Source organism: Chenopodium album, chromosome 15 (genome assembly GCF_948465745.1).
Source record: "Chenopodium album chromosome 15, dcCheAlbu1.1, whole genome shotgun sequence".
NCBI lineage: Eukaryota > Viridiplantae > Streptophyta > Magnoliopsida > Caryophyllales > Amaranthaceae > Chenopodium > Chenopodium album.
Genome location: NC_137848.1, coordinates 16,818,328 through 16,845,924, shown reverse-complemented (window position 1 = coordinate 16,845,924; position 27,597 = coordinate 16,818,328). Strand labels below are relative to the sequence as shown.

General features: G+C 33.3%; 2 protein-coding genes across 2 annotated transcripts; one reads left to right on the top strand and one right to left on the bottom strand.

The window, feature by feature from the left end:
* Positions 1–4,243: 4,243 nt before the first annotated feature.
* LOC145583025 (stem-specific protein TSJT1-like) lies at positions 4,244–12,755 on the bottom strand. Its single transcript, XM_081640129.1, has 5 exons — positions 12,472–12,755; positions 6,190–6,430; positions 5,974–6,094; positions 5,513–5,622; positions 4,244–4,732 (listed from the first exon to the last, which is right to left on the bottom strand). Exons 1-5 carry the CDS (start codon positions 12,672–12,674, stop codon positions 4,697–4,699), a joined length of 711 nt encoding a protein of 236 aa, XP_081496255.1. The 5' UTR covers positions 12,675–12,755; the 3' UTR covers positions 4,244–4,696.
* Positions 12,756–18,470: 5,715 nt separating this feature from the next.
* LOC145580913 (uncharacterized) lies at positions 18,471–19,123 on the top strand. The gene is made up of 3 exons (XM_081637996.1): positions 18,471–18,610; positions 18,713–18,895; positions 18,979–19,123. The coding sequence occupies exons 1-3, from the start codon at positions 18,471–18,473 to the stop codon at positions 19,121–19,123; spliced, it is 468 nt and encodes a 155-aa protein (XP_081494122.1).
* Positions 19,124–27,597: the final 8,474 nt, after the last annotated feature.

The window sequence follows — 27,597 nt, the reverse complement described above, 5'->3', positions numbered from 1 at the left end:
GAAATAGAAAGCAACCTAAACATGATACTAGAAAGCAATAAAAGCATCTTAACATGATACTAGAAATTAAAATAATAAAAACATGCTTTCTAAAGATATAGGGCAATTAAATCAACTTATTTTGTTGCCTCGTATCTCTTTCTATCAAAACAATACACACATTAGTAACTTCAAGGAAAATATTAAATCAAACAATTAATTTAAATAATTGAAATAGGGATTTGGGACCAAACCCTCAGAAATTATCAACCTTTCACGTCTAGGGCGAAGGCAACTTCGAACTTGGCTATGTGTGTCTAGAACTCGTGAATGAGGAACGATGTATTTTGAATAGGGAAGTCTTAGAAAGAGGGAGAAAGAATAAGTTATTGCTTAAGAGAGAGAGAAAGATAATTGTCGATGATTGTCAATGATTGAAAACGGGGAAATACGACCCTATTTATAGGAAAAATATCCCGGAAAAGATCAGAAAAAGACCGAATCCTATCTGGAATAAAACTACCTCTATCGCGGCACGACAGGGTCTAGCGCGACGCAACAGCCCTTGTCGCTGTGCGATAGATTTGTCGTGGCGCGCTAGTTTTGTCGTTTTGTGATGGTGCACGCGTTTTCTAAAACCCGTACGGAATCCTTAATCTAATTAAATTCGATTAATTAACGTCCGTACTTATCTTTGAAAATGAGATTTAATCTCTTTAAAACACTTGTTTTAATCCAAATAGAATTCTTTATTTTCATAAAAACATAATTATTAATCCTAATTCCATTAGAACTTAAAATAACCTTCTACATTATTCTAGAAAGATTAAAATCAATCCTAATAATTTTAGGAATATTAATTAATGGGCCCTCCACTAGATAATTGGGCCATATAAAACCATTTTAGGCCCAATTTAGTATTTTGGCCATAACTTCCTCATTATTCATCGGAATTGGGCTTATAATAAATCGTTGGAAAAGTCTTTTCAAGCCCCATCCAACTACATCATTATTGGACCCTTATCATGGACCAAACTAAATAGGAATGAACGTTTTTCATAAATAGGGTACAAAAAGGAATATTTTCAAAAACAGAAAGAAATATTTTTGTTTAAACAGAAGCATTCACAAGTCTCTTTCACATTTCACCTTATTCGATAATCAATGACGTGAAAGATATTCATCACTGGGTTTGGTTTTTGGGGAGACACAATTAGGTGTCTACAGGTTCGAATCATAATTTTTCCAGGTTCAAATAGATCGGTTAAATCGGATTCAAATCGTTGTTTCGAGTCATGTTAGCTTTTATACATATTGTATTTTCTGGCTTCGCCCCTTTTAACTTGAATAACAGCTGGCCTCTAATGCAATGGCCTCTAATGCAAAATGGATTGTTACATATCAAAGAAGACCCACGCTAAGGCCCACAACTTCCCCAATAACCTAATAAGTATGCTCAATAAATGGCAGGGACGTCCCCACCCATTTACCAGTGTCCAGTGCTCCAAAGGGAAGATGATCAACTAACAAAGTTGCTCGTCTTTTCATTATTCCTTTTGCTATACATCATTTCACAAATCATATCACAATCCTTCCCCACTTGTATTTTAAATACCCCACCCTTGGGTTGTACTAAATTTATTATGCTTGAATATTACTAACTTAGTACTGTTAGTAGGTTTTTCTGTTTCACAAATCACAATAGCCAAACATTTTTATTAAAAAATTAATAATATTAAACTTAAATTACTACATTGTTGCGTACTAGCATTATGAATAAATAGCAACACCGGGATGAACGATGGACTAGTTTGTATGAGTCTGTTCCCTTAGACAACTCTGACGGAGATTGATTTATTTTAATAAAATGCTCGTGTTACCTTTTCCTAGAAAAAAAAAAGAATAATAATAAAATAATAGATAGCAACATAATTAACAATATGCTCGAGAACATGTGATAATGTTGTTAATTAGTGTTAAATGATATCATAATAACTAAATTTAAAAGTCGAACCGCTCATAATATGGATATATGTAGTCTCTCTTCTAATGCATTAGGAGTTTTCAAAGCGATGAGGATCTCCTAGTGTCCTCTATTTTACTTATTGTTCGGGGTCATTTGGTTGAAACTTTTTGACAAATTAGAGAGAAAATAGAATAGAATGGCTTGTATTGCTTGATTATATATACTAGCCTAACCATAAACCCTAAAGATATATTCTTAAAATGATATCTTAACATAAATATCCTAAATATATTATTCTCTTAATGATATCTACAGAAAATATATCACACATATATTTTCCGGTATCTCATATGTCTAACACTTTTTGAATGGATTTGAAATTCATTCCATCTACTTTTTTTGTTTGGCTGAGTATTTTAAGTATGAAATTTTATACCTAAGGGGCTTTGACACTACCTTATACCTTTTGGAATTGCATACCCACCTGTTTTCCTAAGATTTACAATCCATTGTATTAATGAAGCATGTAATCCATTCCAATATTAAAAAGCAAACAACTTTAGACTAATACGTGTTTTAATATTTATACCTCTCTAATCTATCTATAACTATTACTAAAGCTATAACCGCTGACATCATCTTTATACACATGTCATTTTTTAATTAAAAAATTTCCCTCCAAAAATTGATTATGACATCATCTTTATTTTTCAATCATTTTTTTTAAATTTTTTATTTTTCCAACAAATAAATTCAAATATTAGGAAGATTATTTTGTAAAAAATAATAAAAGTACAAGTATCAGTTACTAAAAACGTATTAATGAACTTTTTCTTCCTAAAAGTACTCTTTCATATGATTTGTTGCAAAATTATTAATTAATTAATAATATAATATTAATAAAAATATCTTTCAAATTCCTAAATCGTGCATCGCATGAGTACTAATCTAGTATGAAATTTTATAACATTCCATTCCAATTCAATGAACTATATTTAACCGATGAAATTGTACTTGAAAAGTTGAAATTGCCAAGCAATCGAAATTGAGTCAAATATTAGGCCCATCAAAAATAGCCTTGCAGGATCGATCTAATGGCTTTCCGTCCAAAATTCAACCCGATCCAGTAGTCTAGTTGTTGCTGTAAGTCTTGTAACTACAATTTACATCTTGTGTATTTTAATGCCAAAGTTTAATATATACTACCTCCGTTTTTTTTTTTTGACACGTTTTGACTTTAGCAATATTCACACAGTCGCCTTTGATCGTGTTTTGTGCTTTATACGTAATGCAAATATAGTCATGTGAGATCTTGTTAGATTCTTCACGATATATATTTTCAATATGTCAAATTTTCATAATTTTTTACTTATCGATAACTAAAGATTGAATGATTAAAGTTGTACATTGACAAACGTGAATAAAGAAACGTTTCAACTAAAAAGAAACGGAAAAAGTATGTACGAGTAACAAAATTTGGAGGCCACATTTATTTAGGTGACTTATGTTCTATATGTCCTCTTGGACCGCCCAAAAGACGGGCTTGATACAATTTGCCTCATCACAATGTTCATCATTAAACTTGTCCACACCTAAATATTTCCTTTTTCTTATCAATAATTATTACCAACTAATATCAACTATAAAGTTATAATGAATGATCATCAACATTAAATAAATTCGCCTTTCAAAAGAATTAAAACTAACCAATTTGGGACTAGTATTTAGGTTATTTTTACCTTTTGAACACTTCTTTTTTTTTTTTTTTTTTTTTTTCTGTCCATTTTGATACTCAAATCTAAATTCAGCCAACTACAATTAATTCCTCTTTAAAAGTCGGTTACTTTAAAATGTTAATTGCTTGAATTATTAAAAGTGGATCCCTTTTTTCTCCCTACACCTTCGGAAATCTCTCAAGTCTCCTCCTATTTCACTTACCTAAATCTTCAGTTCACAATTCTAATTACCTACAATCCTAGATATCAAGAACTAGATTGTGTTTATTCAATGGATCTTCAACCCCTCCATCATCACACATTCACACATTCTTTCATCAATTTTTTTTTTTCCCTTCATATACTTGGCCAATTTTGTCATTTAGATGTAAAAAAGTCTTGTAGTTCACCACCGTTGTTGAAGAAATAATGAGTGATGTAGTCTTCATCAAAACAACACAAATTTATATAGTTCAATTACAAGTCTCCCACTTAAATTCATATATCATGACAGTATGAAGTTCTTCATTAATTCGTTTAAAAACCATGCAATACACAATAAATAAGAAATGGAAGAAAATAATAACATCAACTTTTTTGGCGAAATTTATTAAAATCACATGTAGTAGCTAATGTAGCTATGCATAGTGATATTATGAGTACTACATTACATGGGACACCAATAAGTTTATCTTACCATGTTTTTCTTTTTCTTTTCTTTTTTTTTTTTTTTTACAACGCATCATACCAAGTACTACCCTAGACCTTACCACAAATAAAAAGTAGAATATATTACCCTAGACAGAAAATCTTACAATGATAAAGCCACACATTACAAACAATAATGATAAACTTAAGTATCACAAAAACTCGACCCGCCCGAGCTGGCCCGCCTGCCCGGCCACCCGACCCTGACTCTAATTAGACATCATCTGTACATGGCATCCCTATACCACAAATTTAGTGACTACAAATTAAATGTTGGATGATAGCAAATTGATCTGAATGTGAAGGCACCGAATTTGGAGTGACAATCCTATTTTGTGGCTGCCAATACTGCTGGCCCTTCAACCTGAAAACATCATCCAAATATCCAATCATGTGTCTTATTAACTCAATAGTATAAAACTTATATTTGTGGCTATAACTTCTTAGATGTGGCTTTTGGACATACACAATCAATTATTTACATTATTGTGATTTGTCGAGTGCAAATCAAGGGATCCAATGTTAATCAATGTATAAATAATGAAAGATCCCTACAAAACAGTGATTTTCTTAACATTATTTCGTTTCGAACAAAGCTAACCTAGTATTATTATAGATTTAGAATCATTTAAGTCTTGTAAACTTACTTCATCTCTCTTTACGACGTACTAATTTGATTTGAAAGTCGGTTGGTTGTTAATATATTATTGTATAGTTATCTTTAATTTAGTAAATATGTCTTTTAGGAGTTTTAGACAAGCTAGGTCAATATTGTGTACTATGAACATATATATTGTTGTGATTAGTATAAGACTAAGCCATTTTCTCCAATTCCGTCTTTATGTTAACAATGATTTTAACAAGTCAACTTTTAAGTTTTTTAACGCTCAAATTAAGATTATAAGTGATTAAAGTACTTCAGATTAGGTGCATTCACAAATTCTGTGATAAACTAAATATTAACTCAAATCATATTTTTTTGATTGCCTTTTAATTAATTAGAATGTTTGCTTTGTGTAAGTCAACAAGACTTTGATCCTAACACACTTTAATTTGATTAGTATGCTTTTCACTAACTCACTACTATGAAGTATGAACGCACATATATTTTGTTTAAATTAAGTTTACGTGATCATTTGATTACCTTGAATGTAGCACCCCACATCTCTTCATCAGTAGCAGGAACAGCAGTAACCTTGTGCTTAGGATTCTCATAGCTTCTTAATTCTCCTATGGCAGTGGAGAAGAAACACCCTGCAAAACAAGTGTGACAGTAGTATTATGTATAAAGTAATACGTAAACTTGTATATATATTACGATAAAAATATGTTTAGTAAAATTAGTTGAGGTAGTAGCTGGTAGCTGTGTAAGTACATGTTAGTCGTGAGACTAGATTTCTTCATTTTCACTCGATATATTATTAATTTATTATACTTTAGTTTTGTTTATTAGTCTTTATATGAACATATTATTGGTCCATTTTCAACCTATATTATCCAATATTTTGTACCAGAAGAGTGTTCTCAGGGTTCCATAGTCAATTTAATAGTTAGGGTGGGTTCGATATCTATCGCAATCTAAACAAGTCATACTCAAGCACCTACCTTGAGGGAAAGAAGCAAGTGACTTGCCACAAGAACCTTTAAGCAAGTCTGCATCATTAGCGAAGGCGACGTACCCATCACAAGTGATTCCCCAGTATAGAGGAACTTTACCGGATTGGTCCTGCAACAAAAGATCGATAGATGTCACAAGTCTATTACAATTCTTAATAATCGGGTTGCTATATACATATATTTGGATGTACGTAGTATACACACCGATGCCACAAACAAGGTGGAGGTAGACTTGTCGAAGACAATGAAGGAGAAGTCTCCATCGAGGTGGCCTATAACATGGTTTGTAGGGTGTGGAGCTCGATCACGAAGTGCCTTGTATGCTTCAATGATCAAAACTGATTCATTGGCTGTCTTTGATAGTCCATAATGTTGGTTTAGACTGCCTAGATTGTGTAGTGCTCCTTCAAATAAGCAGAATATCTCATCTTTCGCGGCAAATGACCTGAAATTTTATGCATATAAGATATAAGATTTGCTAGTTAGCATTATTGAAATTTGATGAGGTTGCCCCTTTACATTAAAACGGTTACACTTAAGTTGTTTATGATTGACAATGTAAGACTTTGACCAGTGAAATATAAGAAGATATCTGATGTTTCAAATATAAATATAGAGACAAATTATCTAACACTTTTTCAGGACTATTTTTCCACCAGCATGAATCATAAGTATTAGTCAAAGTTGAGTTCGTAAATAGTGTCGAATTTCAAAGTGTAACCATCTTTATGAAACATGGGCGTAATATTCTGTAAAAGCAGGATTATATTGTAGAAACAGTTGGATGTACTTAGAATTCATATACGTAGTACATATTCTGTATTAAGGAACCAAGAATCAAAGTATATACTCTTTTGTCTAGTAATAATTAATAATTAATAATAAATATATAGAAATTTTGTGGTCCATGCATTCAACTTTTTAAGAATTCTAATATATGTGGGTAATGAATTCTTATTCTGCAAATAAGCTTTAAAAATCTTTCATATCTGGTATGGATTAATTGATCAGAACGAAATACATGACAAGCTGACAAGTATATACTTCGTAGATGTTATAAATAATATATTATATTCCATTAATTTTAACTTCTAGCTCCTTATATTCAACTCTTAGAAGTATCAGTTTTCTTCTTATAAAACATATTTGAAATTGTTTTTGTTCTTAAATATTGAATTGAAAATGGTGTGAAAAGTATACAATAAAAATTGTATTGCTTGGAAAAAAAGGAAGTAGATTTGCAAGAACAATGTTAAATTTAGAAATGTACAAAATTAAAAATGCAACTCTAGTAGACTCATAAATCCAAAAAAAAAAAAAAAAAAAAAAAAAGAAGGTATTCTGTTATAAGTATTTCACTAAACTTCTTCATTCATCCAACACAATGAGAGACAGGAAGAATTTAAGGGGAAAAAGAAAGACTACAAGTAAATGGGTAAGTAGTAAAGGTAAGCATCCTATCAAGTATCAACATCTTACCTAACTTTAAAAAGTGTTCTTAATTTTAATAATGATGTTTAAAATCTCATCTACATTTCAAAGTTAGATAAGCAATTTAAAGATAAACAGGTTACTTAGCTCCAATAAGGCTTGATTAAGTACGATCCAAACAATTTGACTCATATTTAACTGATTAAATTTTTGCTTCATAGTTTGTCCAAGTGTGATAAAAAAAAAAAAAGTTTATTCTAATTGGGTCATGTTTGCGTTTATGGCAACTAATATGTCATGGGGTTTCAAAAAAAAAAAAAAGAAAAAAAAATAATGTATGTTAATAAATTAATTATTGAATATAAGTCACACAAGGTTTCTAGTTTGGTCAATCTGCGTCAATTTTTATTTTATAGGATCATATGATTGTGTCCGAAAAATTGCTAGACAACTTATGTATAACCAAAGTTTCCAAACTTCCATAGTCCTAAAATCTTAAAAAAGGAATTGGTAGTATGTCATATTAATAAAGTCTAGATAAGTAAAATTTTTAGCCATGAGGTTAGCGGTTTAATTCTTGTAGAGTTATAGTCATCGATATAGAAACAAGATTTTGTTTTGACTTATGAGTGATCTCTTTATTTCTTCATGATTTTATCTCATACTATCATCTAAGAGATAAGGTTATTCCATTTAAGGCTACTGCGCGAATTTTAGAATTGAACGTGGAAACTTATATTTTGTCTATTTTATATTCTCTCTGTCCCCTTTTGATAGTTTCTTATGGACATTTTTCACAACAATTAATTAATACAAATAAAAATAGTAAAAGTACATTGAAAAAGTAAATTGACATTGGGTATGCAAAAAAGTAGAGAGAGAAAGTAATAAAGTACATGGAAAAACAAAATTTATATGGAAAAGTTAAATTTGCAAAAATATTGTTGCAAATTGAAGGAAATTTTGGTAAAAATTAATATTAATGGTTATTGAAAAAAGCAAATGGGGTGAACATTTTGGATCTAAAATTTGCCCATAAAAGACTATTATTTAGAGACAGATCCCTTTTTATATTTATCCTACAATTAACTGAGAAATGATCCATTGTTATCTAAATACATTATTATTTCCAATATCAAAAGTTAGAGCCCCACCGCGGCCACAATCTATCTCTCTCACACAAGCATTCATTATAAATTATTTCACCATAATCTAACCGCACCCCCCCCCCCCCCCCCCCTCCCTCCCCCTATTTCTATTTTTCTTTCCATTTAATATTTTGGTATTATTCAACTTTTTTTTTTTTTTTTATTAATATGTAATTAAAGATATTCATAATTAAAATAACGCATTAGTAAACATCCACGATTTATTATTATTATTATTATTATTATTATTATTGCTAACGAATGCTCCGAAGGCGTTTAATAGGAAAACTAAAAGTAGGAATATTAACTTAAAATAAACATTAATTACACCGATCGACATGAGATTTTGGCATGCATTCCCAAATTAATAACATTTTAAGTAATATTTTAAAGGATTATCTAACGCCCCGAGAGCGTTCGTTAACATTATTATTATTTGTTCATTGAAAAAACAATAGATAATTAAACAATGATTTATATTCGTAGTATATACCTCCATCTCTTTGTTTGCGAAAATTTTTCCTTCATTTTTTCAATATGATACAGATTTAGAGGCACCTAGTTTTAAGTAATTTATTGACTTTAACAATTAACATAATCCACTATTCCCTTATATCCATAGCACTTTATTTTTTGAGTCAAATTTTTAAAACTTTGATAATTAATTAATTTATCAGAAATAATGTATTCGTAGCTATATGGATATTATTAGGTTTATTTCATGTTTACTTTTTTTATTAACTGAAGCAAAAAAAAAAAAAAAAAATAAATAAATAAATAATCACGCAAACAACAATTTTGTCAGCAGCCAAATCGTAAGAAATTAAGAATAATGTACTCCGTATGACAGTAGTCACTTCAGTGTCCAGGCCCGTTTCTGAGATTGTGGTGGCCTAGGGGCGGGAAAAAAAATGGGGCCCTAATTAACTAACGATTGAATTTGTTGAAGGAAAAAATTGGGTATGCAAAAAAAATTTAACTATTCAGTACGGAGTACTGTAATACTTAATCCAATGTTATGAAATTTTAAGTACAATAACATAAATTCAGTATAATTGAATAATACGTTTAATTTATAAAAAAGCATATTACTAAAAATTCATGTAGAAGCGGTAGAGCAGTAAGCCCGTAAGCAACATTTGACAATTTGATAATTCAAAATCATACATCATAATTCAAAGAAAATATAAATCTGACACATTGATAATTTATTATAAATCAAACATTATAATTCGTATACATGTATAATTTCATCTAAAATTAAAACTTTTAATTTCTGAAAAAAAAATGAAAGAATTTATCAATGATTTTAGGATAATTAATGGCTGCTGCCTAAATTTATAAAACTGGTGAAAAAATTATAGAAACAAATGGAAAAAACTGTTTAAGAAAATTGATAGAGTAAAATTTTATAGGAAAATTAGTACTCGTAGGAAAATCCCATTGAAAATTGATTGCAAAGAACATTTACGGAAGAAATCAACTTTTGAGAATTAAGTTGTGAAGGAAGTTCAAAAAATCAGAAAAATAAAGGTAAAGATATAAATAATTGAAATTTGGTTAGATTAGGGAAATTAATTTGGCAATTGCAACTTCCCAAAATGGAGGAGCTATTTTCAAGGAAGAATATTAATGTGAGAGGATTACGGAGTATTAAAGGGAATGAAATCAATGAATTGATTAACTGGCAAGTGAAAATGTTGCATAATTAATTACGGATTGTATTTTTTATTTTATGTTTTTTTGTGTGTGTTTAATACATATATGGGCTTCGGATTTTGGGGCCCTGGGCGGCTGCCCCGGGCCAGATACGGCCCTGTCAGTGTCAGTGATATATACGGAGTAATATGATACGACGATGAATACGGTGTTATCACCACGTCAACCTTTTCTGTCAAAAATCAATCCATATTTATGTTTATGAAATCAATCAATCCATTTTTGAGTTACACGTCAGTATGAGTTATGACATATCTATAATTCTATAAAAATTTCCTTTTCAAAATAGTTGTACTCTATTAATTACTCTCTTTGTTTTTAAGTGTTTTATTTGAATTTTGGCACTATTTATTAAATATACTTTAACTAATATTTGTAAATTATACGAAAAATTATAGTGTTGTGGGTAATTGTTGAAATTATCTCAATAAGTAAAATATTAATATTTAATTATTATAATTTATAATTAATGATAAATAAGATATTATTGCTAAAAGTTTTGCATCGGCATGCATGATATGTTACTATGAGACACTTAAAAAAAAATAGAGGGAGTATTGCAATACTATCTTTAATTATCAATATATAAATTATAAATAATTATTATAAAAGTATAAATTGAAATAAATTGGTTAAAGTAGAGTATACAAATCATCAAAATTGGTTAAAAAGGAGTATATAAACACGATTAACATTAAAGCCGTCAATGTATGTAAGAACATACAGTAATTATTTGAGATTTTATTGTTTTGAAGGAATGAAGTTAAGTACTACAAGTACATTTTATTACGGCAATACTTGGAGAAATGTGTTATTTACGCAACTTTTTTTTGAAACTTTGTTTACGCAACTTTCTTAAGAGTGCTAAAAAATAATTACTCCAATATTTGTCAAGAAACCAACCTTTGGATTTAGAGTCAAACCAATGTACTCCCTCCGTTCTTTTTTTACATTCTTGCTTTTCTTTTTGGGTATTTTAAAATTATATTCCTACTTTCCTTTTTTAGTAAGTAAATTTTTACCAAATATCCCAAATTACTCCTATTTTTCTATTTTGTAATTAATGCTTTCTCTATTTTCTCACTCTTATTTTCTAATTCTCACTCTTATTTTCAGAATCCATGTGCATCAATTTAGATGAAAATAATTGATCATTTTTTTCCATCATAAAATATTATTAGTCATTTTTCTTTTCAAAGGATTGATGACATTTGCAACATTAAATATTATTCTATCTTTGTTTTACTCAAAAACATCAATTAATGTCTTGTAATTCCCGTTGTAGTTTGTTTTATTGTTTTTTGTTTTATTTCAAGTTTCATAATTCTCGTATAATTTTACAAAAAAAATGTAAAAAAGGGACGGCGGGAGTAATCTTTAGGCCATAAATCTATTACCAAATCCAACTTAACTCCTTATCGGGCTGGGTTGGACAAAAGGGTAATAGCCCGAATAAAATAATCAAGTTTTGTATGTTACCCAAGTGGATCGGGCCAAAGTTAATAAACTCTAAATTAGCATTGAAAATTATAAATTAAATAGAAAATATTACTAATAATAATAATAATAGTAATGTTATTCAAAAATAATAATAATAATAATAATAATAATAATAATAATAATAATAATAATAATAATAATAATAATAATAATAATAATAATAATAATAATAATAATAATAATAATAATAATATGGGCCTTTTATTTAGTTTCCTATTTAATTTTGCGATCTACACCCACTCATAAGTCACAACTTTCCTATTCAACTTTTAGTATGTGCTTGATCACCTATGTCAATTAATTTAGCCAATTAAGTCATTGGTGATATGATTGATATCAAAGACTTGAGATCGAACAATTATAATCTACTCTTATAATTTACTTTAGCTTTAATTAAACTATAAGAAAAAGAGATATCTTAAGCTGAATGCAAATTTAATAAGAGAAAATACAATTAAAAACATCAACCATCACTTGTTTATCTAGTGGCAAATTTGTAATTAAATAAGGTATTTTTGCAATGTTTATATGTAAAACTGTCAACCCACCATCAGTGATTTTACTGGTGTTAGCGGTTCTACCCATTTTTATCCCAAAATATTACGATTTTGTCCCTCAAAAAATGAGAGTAGAGCTATGAATATTGAATAAGAACCCAAAATGAAAATTTGAAAGCAAACATATATACCTAGGCCGGAGAAGAGATTCTCTTTCATGAGAGAAGGCTAAGTGAGCAAAATCCCCAATCTGAGCCGAGATAGCGGCGGTGTTTCCGGCAAGGAAGCGGCTAACGAGCTCGGTCGCCTTCGTCTTCGGCGAAGGCGTCCGACTTCCAGCAGCCACAAGCTCCTCCGGGGGTGACACTACTGAGCTGCTGAACACTCCCAACATATTTAGCTCTCTTTCCTTCTCGGATCTCTTACTTTGTACTTTTCTGTAAGTTTCGAAGTTCAGAGAAAGGACATATAATTTGCAATGATCATAGCATTGCCTTTTAAAGGATGCTATAAGGGCATTTTTGTCATTTTTTCTGGGCGCGTGACCAATATGAAGGTTCACTTATCTTTAACAAAGACTAATAGGAAGCGTCTTAAATAAAATTACCTAATTTTATTACAATACTCCAGAGTATTAATTAATATTTTTTTTTTTTTTTTTTTTTTTTTTTTAGATGTGGAAAAATTAATAATTTGATAACCACAATGCATACCCGTACCTCATTTGTTTCATATAGTTGATGTGTTTTAACTTTAAAAACTGGAGTATTTATTTTTTATCTTTAAGCTAGCGTGACTTGATTTAAATTACAGTAATTAATTAATTTTTTGGGGATTTGGATAACCTAATTTCTTTTTTTTTTTAAGCTTACATTTTAGTTCGGGCTGAAAATGGTCCGAAAGCCATCCCTTTTTGGCTTGAAATAGTAGGGTTGGGCACAAATTTCTTACTGCAAACTTGGGCCTGGCTCAAAGCCTCGACCCGAGACAATTTTTTTAGCTTAGGCCCGACCCATGATCAAGTCTGTATTTTATTTTTATCTATAAATCACAAAAGGTAGTCAAAATAGAAATTGTAAATAGTGGCAATAGTAAAAATGTGTCAACTAAAGGCCTGTTCATTTCAGCTTAATTTCATTTCAGTTCAGCTTCAATCAGTTCAGCTCCTACTTTCCTTCTCTCATAAAATATTCATTTCATCTCATTTCAGTTCAGCTCCAATCAGTTCACTTTAGCTCAGTAAATGTGAACAGGTCCTAATTTGAAGAGAAGGTTTTGCGTAGAACGGACTCATGTGAGACTGGACTCAGCAACAAAAAGGCGCGGGTCTGAGAAACCCGATCAAAGCCCGCGCATCAATATTTTATAAAATCGATAATTTTGTTTTATTCATGATAAAAATTATCTTATTCCTGACTAAAATAATCTTGTTGTTGACTAAAATTTATAATTTCTGACAAATATTAAACCAATTAATATTAATCTAATACCTGACAATACTAATCTAATACCTGACAATACTAATCTAATACCTGACAATAAACATTTAATACCAAACAATAAACATCTAATACCTGACATTATTTTCTCCTTCATCACCGACCTTCTTCTTCTTCCATGACTATAATATTTTATCTCTCCTCAACCCTCAGATTTCACATCATCCCTAACAAACTCCTACATTTCATCATCAATTAACAATTCCATGATCAAATTTTACAAAATCAAATTAATCAAATTCACCCAAAACCGCCTCGACAAAGCCGCCTCACCAAAATCCTCCTTATCTCGACCATCATCTATAGAATTCGAACTCCCCAAACTCAACAAAGTAGAAGCACGGATCTGGTCATTCTCCATATCATCTCGAAACTCCGAATTCGAAGCATTGATCGCCAAAACAAGTTATATCTGATCATTCTTCATCGCCGGTAAGTTGGGAGGATCTGGCCGCCATTGATGGGCGGGAGAGTGGCGGAGGATCTGGCCGCCATTGATGGGCGGGAGGAGAGAGAAAGGAGAAGAAGGAGAATGAAGATGGTGGACTTATGTGAGTCTGCCTCAACCAAAAGTTTACCTAATTTGAATGTTATTAAATTATTTTTTAATATATTAACTTTTCAAACCTTTAGTTAAATTATGTATTAATAAACGCAAATACGCAATAGTTAAACTATCGTAGTTTAAGAATATTAATGTTTAATTAATGAAAGATGGCTCTGAGTAGAGGTACTTCATCAAATTTTGACCCAATCCGAAAGTGACATGATCTAAATTTCATTTTGTAAGGACAAAATATTTTAGGATGACTCAAACAATCAAATCCAAAATAAACCCAGCAGACTCAACCGACCCTAGTGACCTGATCTGAATTTTCCAACCAAGACTTGATTCATTTTTTTGTTTTATAATGAAGCACAAGACTTGATTCACTTTAAAAAAAAAAAAACTTGTTATTAAAGGCTAAAGCTGTGGTTAACCTTAATTAAAAATAAAATAAAATAAAATAAAATAAAATAAGTTAAATGATGAGTATTTCACGTGTAATGGGACCCAGAATAAGGTTGTTGAAAATCATGTGTCCACAAGTGTTTAAGGTGGGGCCCTTGGTTGTTTTGCATGGATAAGAAATTCTGAAAAATAAAATTCCAAAAGTAAGGAAATTAATGGAATCAAAGTCCAAAAATAAATAAAAATAAAACACATGACTTAAAAGAGAATCTAGAGAGTTCTTATCTGGTGTGGTAAGGATCAGGAACACTATTCTGGCACCATTTATCAAGCCACTTTTATTTTGTCTTTTTCCGCCATGTCATATCAATGATGAGTAATTAAGATATTCACGCCAAATCTGTTGCCTTTTCTTTTTAATTTTATTTCATTTAATTTAATTTAATTGGCATTTTGTAATTTATATCGTTGCGTATTTTAGCCACCAAACCAGATAGTTTGATAGTTGTGTGGTGGAGAAGAATAATGTCAGATTAAGCCAACGCCCCACGGTATATCGCCCATGGTTTGCCACAGTTTTTTCCTTGACCAAGGTAGTAATACTAATACAATAATAATCGGGCATGTTCTCTTCAAATTATTTTCATTTCAGTTCACTCCAGTTTTTAATTTCCTTCTCTCAATACAGTTCATTTCAATTTAATTCATTCAATCAGAACAGACCCTTAAATCAGACCTAAACAGAATATGTGAATCAATCTTAACCTACCGATTATATACATTTGTGATAATATGCAAATATTTTTAAGTTTTTTGATAGGAAATTTTGTAAAATAATACCACAAAATAGTAAAAGAGAATGGATTATAACACCATAAAATATAAAACTTTTATTGTAACATTACAAAATCAATCAATCAATCAATCAATCAAAGCCTTAATCCCAAAAGTGGGGTCGGCTAACATGAACCAAATTTGATTATTCCGTGTAGTCATCAACATAAATCTTTCTCCTCCATCCCTTACGATCCAAAACTTCATCCTCACGTAAATCCATGCACTTCATATCCTTCCTCACTCCTTCCAACCAAGTCATCTTTGGTCTCCCTCTTCCTCGTTTAATCCCTCCATGGTCCCACTCTTCCACTCTTCGCACCGGTGCACCCTCGGGTCTCCGTCTTACATGTCCAAACCAACGCAGACGATTTTCCCTTAATTTATCTAAAAAAAAAAAAAAAAAAAAAAGGATTTTACCTCCACTTAAACGATTTTTGGATGGAATCCGTTAGTGCAACCCACTCTGAACACGTGTCAAAAAGACATTGGTTTTTAAAAATGATAAATAAAAAGAAAATTAAAAAAAAAAAGAAAAGAAAAAAACCCTAACCCTATCCCAGCCACTAGCCCACCACCGCCATCCATGACCCCACCGCTGGCGGCAATCCAACCCCACCTACTAGAACCCCCTCCTTCACTGTCGAAATCACCGGCCATCACCCCCCGCCCATCATAGCCCCCCTGCAAATCCCACCAATCGGTGGAAACCCCACACCACAAACCCTTAACCGACGACGGCGAAAGCCACCCCTGCCCTTTGTCTCACCGCGATATCGACCATTCTAGGGATTTGAAGGTTGATTTCGTCTGTCTTGAGGGTGAAGGGTAAGGCTAGGGTTGGTTTTAATTTCGAGGAGGGGGAGAAGGGGCTAGATGGTTTTCACGATGGTTTGAAGAGGTTGGGCTGGTATTCGGGGAGGGGGAAGGGGGGAAAGGTGGAGTCGTCGGTTTTAAGGGTGGTGTTTGGGCTGGTTTCGATGGTCAAGGTGGAGGCAAGGGGTTCCGGCAACTGGGGTTGGGTTGGCGGCAGTGGGGTCACAACTGCCAGTGGTGAGCTGGTGGCTAGGTTAGGGTTTAGAGTTTTTTATTTTATTTATTTATTTTTAAAACCAATGTCTTATTGACACGTGTCTAGAAAGGGTCCCACTAATGAATTTTATCTAAAATTCCATTAAGTGGTAGTGAAATCCAATAATTTTTTATTTATTTATTATTTATTTATTTATTTATTTATTTATTTATATTTTTATAATTCATTTTTTAAGAAATTTGTGGTGTTATAAGTCAATATTTTCTTTTTGATTTATGTAATAAATTATCCAAAATCGACACAACGCCAAGAACAAACCCAAGTACCCAACTCAAAAATTTGTTTTTCCAGCTCTAATATGAGCATCTTAGCTCACTTGTTTAATCTATTATAGTTAGGGTGGGGGTTGTTCGTGTATAATGTGTTGTTGATGCAAGTCCATGCAACAATTATCGCCAATTTAAAATCAATAATTGATCGTGGTGACATATAATGCACAAAATTTATAGTGATATATTAATCACAATAATTTGTTAAAGTCCATGATGTGTGCTATCATATGTGAGTTGTGCCAAATAATTAAATTAAAGAATATGAGAGACACTAACTACCTTCAAACTTTCATAAATCATCGTTTTCATCACTAATTGTCTTATTGATTTTGATAAAAAAGCTCATTTAAAACGTAGGCGATGGCTTTATTCTTAGGTTCCTTCTTGAGCATTACTAAACGACATTATTCAAAATTCTTTAACACTTGCATTATTCTTGTAGATTTCAAATAATTGTGCTTTTATGACATTAGAAGATCACACATATTCTGATACATATCATAGTGTTAAATTTTTGAGATAATATGAAATAGGTTTGGGCAACCCGAACAAGGAGGATGAGAGTTTGGTCCACAAATAAGGCTTAGAAGTTTCCATAATAAAACCAATTGAAAATAGTAGAAGATACTCCTATACCTTATAAAGTGAAACTATCTCTCCTCTTTCTCTAATGTGGGACACTCACAAGTGGGCTACAATGGGTTTCAACACATAGTAAGTACTCCCTCCGTCCAATAATTTCGTGCCCGTATTCCTTTTTGGGTGTCCCAAAATGTTGTGTATGTTTCTAAAAATAACCTATAATCATTATTTACTTTTTATCTGTTCTATACAAAATGCACATAACCCAAAAAATCATTACATACTTTTTCTTTTTTTCATACAATATTCTTTACTTTTTATTATTTCCATACAATATTCTCTACTTTTTACATTTTCAATAGAATATTCCTTTACTTCCACCATTCCCCTTTATGAAATAATACCCTCTACCATGTCATCATCGCATAACAAACTTATGCCAGCTCAAAGGAAGTTAGTTACAGGCATTTAATTATGTTATTAGCCTTGTAATAGTAGAGCATTTATAAGTTGTTGCTCAGCCCATATTTTTGTTAATTCAATGAGAAACTTCTCTCTCTAAAATAGTTTCCTCTCTCATTTTCTCTCTCTACATTTCTTCCTCATGTTTTGTAAAAACCTCGAACTCCATTAATGGAAATCAGCTTGTTTCTTCTTCTTTGTTTGTTCATTCCGTCAGCTTAAGCTTTCATTTGTTCGTTTGTAACATGGTATCAGAGCAGGAAATCGGTTTTGGTGATTGTTGAAGAAATTTTGAGCTACTTTAATAGTGGATGTCTGGTAATCCTACTACTTCTGTTTTTCAATTTTTTTTAGCAAATTTCTGGTGATTCTTGATTGATTGTTACTGCAAATTGGTTGTTTTTTGAGCTGTTTTGATTCTTCAGTTGAATTGTTGGGTGAATCTGTTCATTTGTGAAAAATTTATGAAATATATATTCTGTAATTTGTTGAACTAATGGCGGGTGCAAATTTAGAAAGAGTTTTAGATCTTAATCAAGATCCTACTTCCCGTTATTGCTTACATCCTTCTGATTGTACTGGGATGAAACTTGTGTCTAATGTGTTTGATGGGAATGGTTATGGTAAGTGGAAGAGGTCAATGATAATAGGGTTGACTGCAGAACAAAATGGGTTTTAATTTATAGATGGTTCTTTACCTAAACCAACTGATGCTGTAGTTTTAAAGGCATGAAATAGGTGTAATAGTATGATAATTGGTTGGATTATTGTTGTTCTTGATCCTCAAATTGTTGGTAGCATTTTGTTTGTTGAAACTACAAGAGAAATATGGTTATATCTTGAAGAGAGGCTTGGTCATGCATCATCAGCACAATTGTATGCTCTGCAACAAGAAATTTCAGGTGCTGCTCAGGACCTTATGTCAATTCTGAGTATTACAATCATCTCAAGAAGTTATGGGATGAACTGGATAACCTTTATCCTTTGCCTACTTGTTCTTGTAGCCATTGTACTTATTCATTAACTCGGAAGTATATTAAGTTACAGCAGGATCAAAGATTAATGGTATTCTTGATGAAACTCACTAACAACTATGCAAATGTGAGGTCTAATATTCTTATGATGCCAAGTCTTCCAACTTTGGCTTAGGCATACAAAATGGTTCTACAAGAATAAAGGCACAAGGCATTGAGTGCAATTCCTGAAAAGGCTATTGAGTGCAATGCCTGACAAGGCTATTGAGTCTATAGCCTTTGCTGCAGATAAGAGAAAATTTGATGATAGAGGTGGTCAGAACTTCAAGAATTCTGGTTATGGAAGAGGTTTTAGTCAGAATGGTCCTAATAAGTTTGCTGGAGGTAGGAGAACTATCAACCACTATTGTGATCATTGTCAAATGCATTGTCACAGTATGGAAAGATGTTTTAAATTGAAGGGTTATCCACCTAGTTATAAAGTGAATCAAACAGTTCCAACTGCCAAGAGATTTGCTATTGTGCTGATGTGAATTCTGGTTTTGATGATGCCGAATCTTCTGAGCAAGCAAACGTGATGAAGTTGGCTACTAGTTTCACCTTGGAAGAGTTGACTCAAATGAGATATTTCCTCAATAGGCAGAATACAGATCAAATTCCAGACAATCAGGAAGCTAATGCTATGTTTGCAGGTAACTATTGTCTTTTGTTTTCTGCTTATAGTAGTGGTTGGATAGTAGACAGTGGAGCTAGTGACCATATGTGTCATAAGTTGGAAATGTTTGATTCATATGAGTTAGCACATGATCAGGATTGTTATATAACTATTCCTGATGGCACAAGGGTAAAGGTGACCCATATAGGAACTGCTGTTTTAGGGAACAACATTACTTTGAAGAATGTGTTGTATGTTCCAAGTTTTCAGCTCAATCTCATCTCTGTGCACAAGTTATGTCAAGATGGAGTTTGTATAGTTCAATTTGCCACTAAGTAATGCATTATTCAGGATCAACATTCTTTGACTCAGCCACTTGTTCTAGGTAAAGTGGGAAATGGCCTCTATTTCACAGAAGATTCTCATGGGATTGCTGCTTCTGTTTCAAGTTCTGCTTCAGGGTTCCGCTTCTTCTGTTATTGTGTGCCAGTCTTCTTTAGAATAGGCTAAGTTGTTGCATCTTAGATCAGGTCATGCTCCTTTTAGTCAAATGAACATGATTCAAAATAAAGTAGATAGTAGACAGCTGGGTAATGAAGTGATTTGTAGTACTTGTCCTGCAGCAAAACAACATAGAAAGTCTTTTGCTAGTAGTTCTATCAAGACTACTCATCCTTTTGAACTAATTCATGTAGATGTGTGGGGTCCATATCAGTCTAAAACACATAATAATTGTAATATTTTTCTTACTATTGTTGATGATTACACAAGAAGTGTTTGGGTACATCTGATGAAATACAAGACTGAATCTGTGGATATTTTAGTCAACTTTGTGACTTTTGTTGAGAAGTAGTTTGAAGTTTCAATCAAAATAATTAGAACTGATAATGCAAAAGAGCTTTGCAAAGGAAAAGTTTTACATTTGTACAACAGAAAAGGAATTTTGCATCAAACCAGCTGCAGTGATACTCCAAAGCAGAATGGAGTTGTTGAGAGGAAACACAAGCATCTCCTTAAAGTTGAAAGGGCTCTTTATTTCTAGTCCAAGCTTCTTGTATCTTTCTAGGGAGAGTGTATACAGTGTGCAGCATATCTGATTAACAAGATGCCTTCTCAAGTCTTAGGTAATCTGTCTCCATATGAGAAGCTTTATGGAAATTAAAGGCACCTAATCCTGATCATCTCAGGGTTTTAGGGCGTTTATGTTATGTTAGTACACCAAAGCAGCACAGAAGAAAGTTTGAACCCAGAGCTGATCCTTGTGTATTTGTAGGTTACTCTCCTACTCAGAAGGGTTATGAGGTGATTCACTTATCCACTAGAAAAATTTCAGTTTCCAGAGATGTTGACTTTCATGAAAAACACTTCCCTTATCACATTTTTGCCACTCCTCAATCTACACCCACACCTTTCTTCTTACCTTCCCATACACCCACTCCATCTCCTTTTCTTGATAATGATGTTCCAGATATATTTTAACCCACACCCAACCTCAACCCACCTGTCAATATTCCAAACAGTCTTGTTCCAGACAGTCCTGTTCCCCATTCTTCTTCTGATCACTCTTCTTCTCATTCTAATAATCATTCTTCTACTGTTGTTGATTTGTCTCATGATATTACTGGTCCAGTAACTAATATACAGTCAGTGAGGCATAGAAGACCTCCTAAATGGGTGGGTGACTTGGGGAAACTAGGTCGTTGACTAATCCTCCCTAAGCCAAACAAAATTTATAAACACTTAACAAACCTAAATACAAGTATAGAGGTAAGTCAAGGGTCCAACCCAAAGGAACTGTTATGCTCAAGTGCTTTCAATTGGGCGCCTAAGCTAGGTCAAAGTCGGAGGTGAAGAGGTAACACTAACAACTAATAAAACAAATAACCAAACAAATAAAACACTAGGGAATGGGGATCAACAAGTAATCATGACAATTGCAACAACTTGGGAACAACATGCTAATCAATGGTTGTGAAGACTAATGACAAGAGCTATCAATTGGAATCAAAGATCTATCTCCTAATCGTTAAGCTAGTGGTCTCTACGAATAACAAACTAAATCAATTGGTCGTGTCATTAGCAATTACAATGCAATCTAGCATAATTCTCAAGGCCTAATCAAATTACACACATGCAAACTTACATTAATCACTTTAATCTCAACAATCAATCAACACAATTCCCAAATTAATCACAATCAATCATACAAGTTTCACCCAATCCCTAGCCAAACAACTACTCAAGAATCATCATCTATCAACAAACAACTTAAGAAATCAAGAATCAACAAAATATGAAGAACATTTATACTAATCAAGAATCAAACATCAAAATCAAATCAAATAAACATGAAATTGAACAAAGCAATAAGATGAGATAGAGTAAAAATGCTTATTGATAATAGAGAAGATCTTCAACACAATTGTCACCCTTGTATCATCAATCTCTCAAATCACCATTGAAATATCTCACTTTCTCTCTCTAAATGTACTCCTAAACTAACCCTAAAACTAGAGAGAGAAACTCTCAACTAAGATAAAATTATGATAAAAAATTATGTCTAAAACTTCTTACAAAAACTGGAAAATAAGTATTAATAAGAGGCACGAATTCGAAACCGAGCAAAACCGGGAACCCACGCTTGCGCGCCCTCGCATGGGGGTTGCGCACCCGCGCAAGGGTGGTGCATGCCCGCGTACGGGGCTTGCGCGCCTGCACAAGAGTGGTGCACGCCCGCGCACATGGGCTACGCGCCCGCGCCTTTCTGAGTTCTTTCGACTTCTTTGATGATCAATGCGTTCACAAAAGGGTCTTCGAGTGTGCACACAGTATGATGATGATAGACACTAAGCATGGCAGATTCAAATGGACTTCGCGGTGGGTTCAACACCACATCTTCATGGGAGCACGACTTGAGAGTGCAAGAGCTAGAATTGAGCATCCACTTTCTTGCATCTTGAGCTTTCCCAATGCTATGAGCTTACTCCAAAAGCATCTTCCAACTTAGAAAACCACCAATATCGAGAACCAAACCTTGTACAATACCTACAACCACGAAAAGAGGAGAAATAAAGGAGAAAACACAAGAAAAACCATAAAAACACAAAACAAGAGAGAAAAGGGAAATAAAGAGAAAAACGCATAAAACTAAGCATTTATTAAGAAAGAAAGCTATGAAAAGAAGATAAAAACAACCTAAATACTCATCAAATGAGTTCCATAAGTGGAACTCATCAGTGGGTGACTATTTTTGTGGGAATGCTATTGTTTTCACTGATCACTAGTGTAACTTAGCTTCCTATTCTTCTTTTTCTTCTGATCATAAGGCTTTTATAGCTCAGTCAATCCCTATTAAAGATCCTACTTCTTACAAAGAAGTAGCAGGTGATCTAAATTGGGAGGTAGCTATGAAGAAGGAGATTAAAGCTTTTTTTGATAGCAAGACTTGGGAATTGGTAGACTTGCCATTTGGAAAGAAACCTATTGGGTGTAAGTGGGTTTTAAAAATCAAGTTAAAGAAATATGGATCTATTGAGAGATTCAAAGCAAGGTTGGTGTCTAAGGTTTCAACCACAAGTATGGGATAGATTTTGAGGAGATATTTTCTCCACACAACCAAAAATGAAGGTTTTTGCGACTGTCTCGAACGGTCGTTGAAAATAGCAAAAACAATCGCTAAAAATAATTGCGACCGTCAACGGTTGTAACGTGGTGGTCGTCATTCACTTGGTTGCAAAAAGAAATTATTACGACTGGTTGACGGTCGCAATAAATTTGTGACCGTTTTCTTTATTTTCAACGACCGACACTAAAACGGACACAAATATTATTAATTGCGACCGTTATCAAACCAGTCGCAAATATGGACATTTGCGATGGTCTTAGGCGGTTGCTATTTTTTTTTTATTTTTAAAAAAGCATCAAACGCAACTAGAGCTGTCAATTTGGGTATTCATGTCGGGTTGGGTCGGGCTAAATCAAGTTTCGGGTTGAATCAGGATCAAGTTATGTCAGGTCAATCTAGCCTCAGATCAGGTTCAGGTTCCGGTCGGGTCAATTTCGGTTTAGATTATTCCGGGTCGTTTACCTTTTTGGCTATAGGTCGGGTTCGATTCGAGTCAAATTCAGATATGGTTCAATTTTAGGTTCGGGTTGTGTTGAGTCAGGTTTGGGCAGGTTAATAGATGGTACATTCGGGTTCGGATTAGGGTTGGGTTAGATAATTATTTGGTTGGATAATCTTAAAGTTAGATCATTCTTGGTTTTGGTTCATGTTCAATTCGAATAAATATCGATGTGGTGAAGCTGAACCTATATAATTACGCCTTTTTTAATTTGATCAAACATTATCAAGATTTTATTAATCCTATATGCGAAGTAATAGAGAACAAAAGGTATATAACCTGAACAAATTGTACCAATATTTTGTTAAGGATTGAGGGTTTACAGAACTGTACCACTTGAACGAAAGGTGTGTAAAATTTTATTAAACCTTTCATGACTCGGGTCAATAACAAGTTGTGTTGGGTTAAAATCATTTTCAGTTTCTAATCGAGTCGGGTACTAATTCGGGTTTGGATTGTTGTCGGGTCGGATTAAATCGGTTGACGGTTACTATCAGATCAGGTGCAGGTTCGGGTTTAGTTCATAAAGTATTGGATCAAATCGGTTGTCGGTTAACATCAGGTCGATTCAGGTCAGGTTACAGGTCACTAGTTTCACCCCATTGTTCGGGTACAGATCAGGTTCAGATTATTGCTGGTTCAGGTCGGGTTCTCGAGTCGGGTTAGTTTTGACAGCTCCAAACGCAACCCAACAACCAATTCCCACCGACCTGTTGCATTCTTTCACACCCTAACTCCCCTTACCCACCACCATCGTCCTCCCTAAACAACCACTACCCACCACCACCATCCTCCCTAAACAACCAATACCCACCACCACCGCTATCCCTAAACTACATTTAACCAATAAAAAAACCCACAAAAATTAAATCAACCAAACATATGAACCTATAAAAAACCCACAAAAATTAAATCAACCAAACATATGAACCTATAAAAAAACCCACAAAAATAAATCAACAAAACCACCCACTAAAATCAAACCAAAAATCAAAATTAACAAAAATGAAACCCAAATTCAAAGCGAAATCAAACCCAAAATTAACATAAATCAAAGCGAAATTAAACCCAAAATTAACAAAAAAATCAAAACGTACATGAAACCCAAAAAGAACAAAAATCAAATAAAAAAAATCAACAATCATACATGAAAACTTGAATAAAAAAAAATCAACCAAATTAGAACAAAAAATCAATCAAAAAAAAAAAAATTACAAACACGAAAACATACCTCAAACATAAAATTGACTTCGAATTTGGTTTAATAAGGTCAAATTTGACCATGAAAAGTCTAGATCTAGCCTTTCAATGGTCGAATTTGACATTAAAAACCATTAACTTGCTTTAAAACACCACCTAAGCATTGAACCGTGCGTAAGCAATTGTCGAACTCGCCAACACCACCGAAGTTGCGGGAAACTTCCAAGAACTAGATCAGAGGAGAAGAGGGAATAGATGGAGAAGAGGAAAGAGAACGAGTGGGAAAAGAGGAAAGATCAGGAGAAGGAGAAGTGGAAAAAGAAAGAGAAAAGGAGAGGCAGAATGCGTAGAAAGAGAAGGAGAAGAAGAAAGAGAAGAAAGCACATCAGGGAGGAGGAGATGAGTGAGAAGAGAGAGAAAGGAAAGAGAACAGAAAGAAGAAGTGGAGCGGTTATTCAACATAATTAGGGTTAGGGGAGTTGGCCACTCATTTTATACCTATTTTTTTATTAAAAAAATAAAAATCCTATTACAACCGCTTAAAATGATCGCAACTTACGACTGTTTCTGTAACTGTCGCGATTCCGGCAATTTGCGACCTTTTTTAGCGGTCGCAGTAGAATTATTTTTATTTAGAATTATTTTTCACATGTCTTTTTTCTTTAAAAAAAATCTTTAAATACCTTTGCGACCGTTTGATAGCCCAAAAACGGTCGCAAATCTGCGACCGCTTTGAAAACGGTCGCATATTTTATATTTCACGACCGTTTTAATGACTGTCGTAAAAAAACGGTCGCAATTTGACCGAATTTTAGTAGTGTCCAATTGTTAAAATGCCAACTGTTAAAGGTCTGATTGCTTTGGCTGTTCATAGAGGTTGGACTATCTATCAACTAGATGTCAACAATGCCTTCTTGCATGGAGATTTAAGTGAAGAAGTGTATATGAAGATGCCAGATGGTGTTCCTAACACTGGTAACAAGGTGTGCTGAGAAAATCTCTATATGGTCTCAAACAAGCAAGTAGACAGTGGTTTGAGTAAGTGACAGCTGAGTTGGTTATTGTGGGTTTTATACAGTCAAATAATGACTATTCCCTCTTTATAAAAAGCTCTAGACAACACTCTAATCTTGTTGCAGTCTATGTTGATGATATAATCATCACAGGCACTGATATCCTTCAGATTACATCTTTGAAGCAACATCTACATGATACATTCATTATAAAGGATTTAGGTGTTCTGAATTATTTTTTAGGGATGGAAATTGTTATAATGGCAATGCCATTATCCTTTGTCAAGCAAAGTTCACTAGAGAACTTTTGGCTGATAGTGGACTTAAACCCTTCAAATCTGTGGCTACTCCTTTGCCTATACATTTGAAGCTCAATTCTGATGATGGTGATGTTCTGGAAGATCCTTTATACTATACATGTCTAGTTGGGAAGTTGAACTTCTTGACTAATACTCAACCCGATTTGGCTTTTACTGTTCAGTTCTTGAGTCAGTTCATGCAGCCGCCAGGTCTTCTCACTTACAAGCTTTAACACATACTCTTAATTATGTGGCTACAACTGCTATCAGGGTATCATTTTCAAAGGTGGTATGGATTTGAAGTTACAGGCCTTCTCAGACTCTGATTGGGGTACATGTGTTGATACCAGGAAATCAATCACAGGGTATGTTATGATGCTTGGCTCTTCTCCTGTCAGCTGAAAGTCCAAGAAACAGCCTGCTACCTCTAAGTCTTCATCTAAAGCAGAGTACAGAGCTATGGCAGCTGCAGCATCTGAGGTTGGCTGGTTGGTCAGGTTGCAAGGTGATCTTGGTCTTACAAACTTGAAGCCTATTACCTTACACTTTGACAACGAGTCTGCTTTGCATATTGCCCCTGTCTTCCATGAGAGGACAAAGCACATTGACATGGATTGCCATTTCACAAGGGAAAAGGTGCTTGAGGGTCTTATTCAGTTGACCTATTTTCCTACCACCTCACAATTGGCTGATATTGTGACAAAGATCTTACCTTCTCCTCAGTTTAATGTTCTGAAGTCCACGTCACACCCTAGAAATTCCTTTCCTTTAAAATACCTGTTTTGCTCTTTTCAAAAAATTCAAAATAGGAAAATCTAAGACATTACCGCCACCGTCAAAACGGCTAAGGCAACTATCAAAGACACACCGCGGAAGACTATCTTTAAAAACATTCAAAAACCATTCAACTTAAAAAGTCAACCAAACGAAAGTAAAGTCAAACCAAAGTAAAACGAAATCAACCTACAACTTGGAACCATTGTAGGCCCTTAACAAACCAACCAACTCAAAACCTTTGCGTTAGTCTCACAAGCATAATATAATAAAATAATTAAAACAATAAACTCATCATAAACTTATGAAAACTAGCATGATTCACTCTTCACTCATGCCCATTATGAATATGCTTCATCACCTGAAAAGTTTCTCTCTACTTGTTTCCACTACTCTCCATTAAAATTGGGTCATCATAGGGCCAAGGTAAAGACAAGGCCAAACAAACACACAAATACACAATCAGCGATGCTGAGTACATAAGCGTAATTAAACACACTAACATGCTATCACCTATCAACACGCAACTTACCTCGTTGCACCTGTTTACAAGAATACAACATACAACACGACTCTCAATTAAA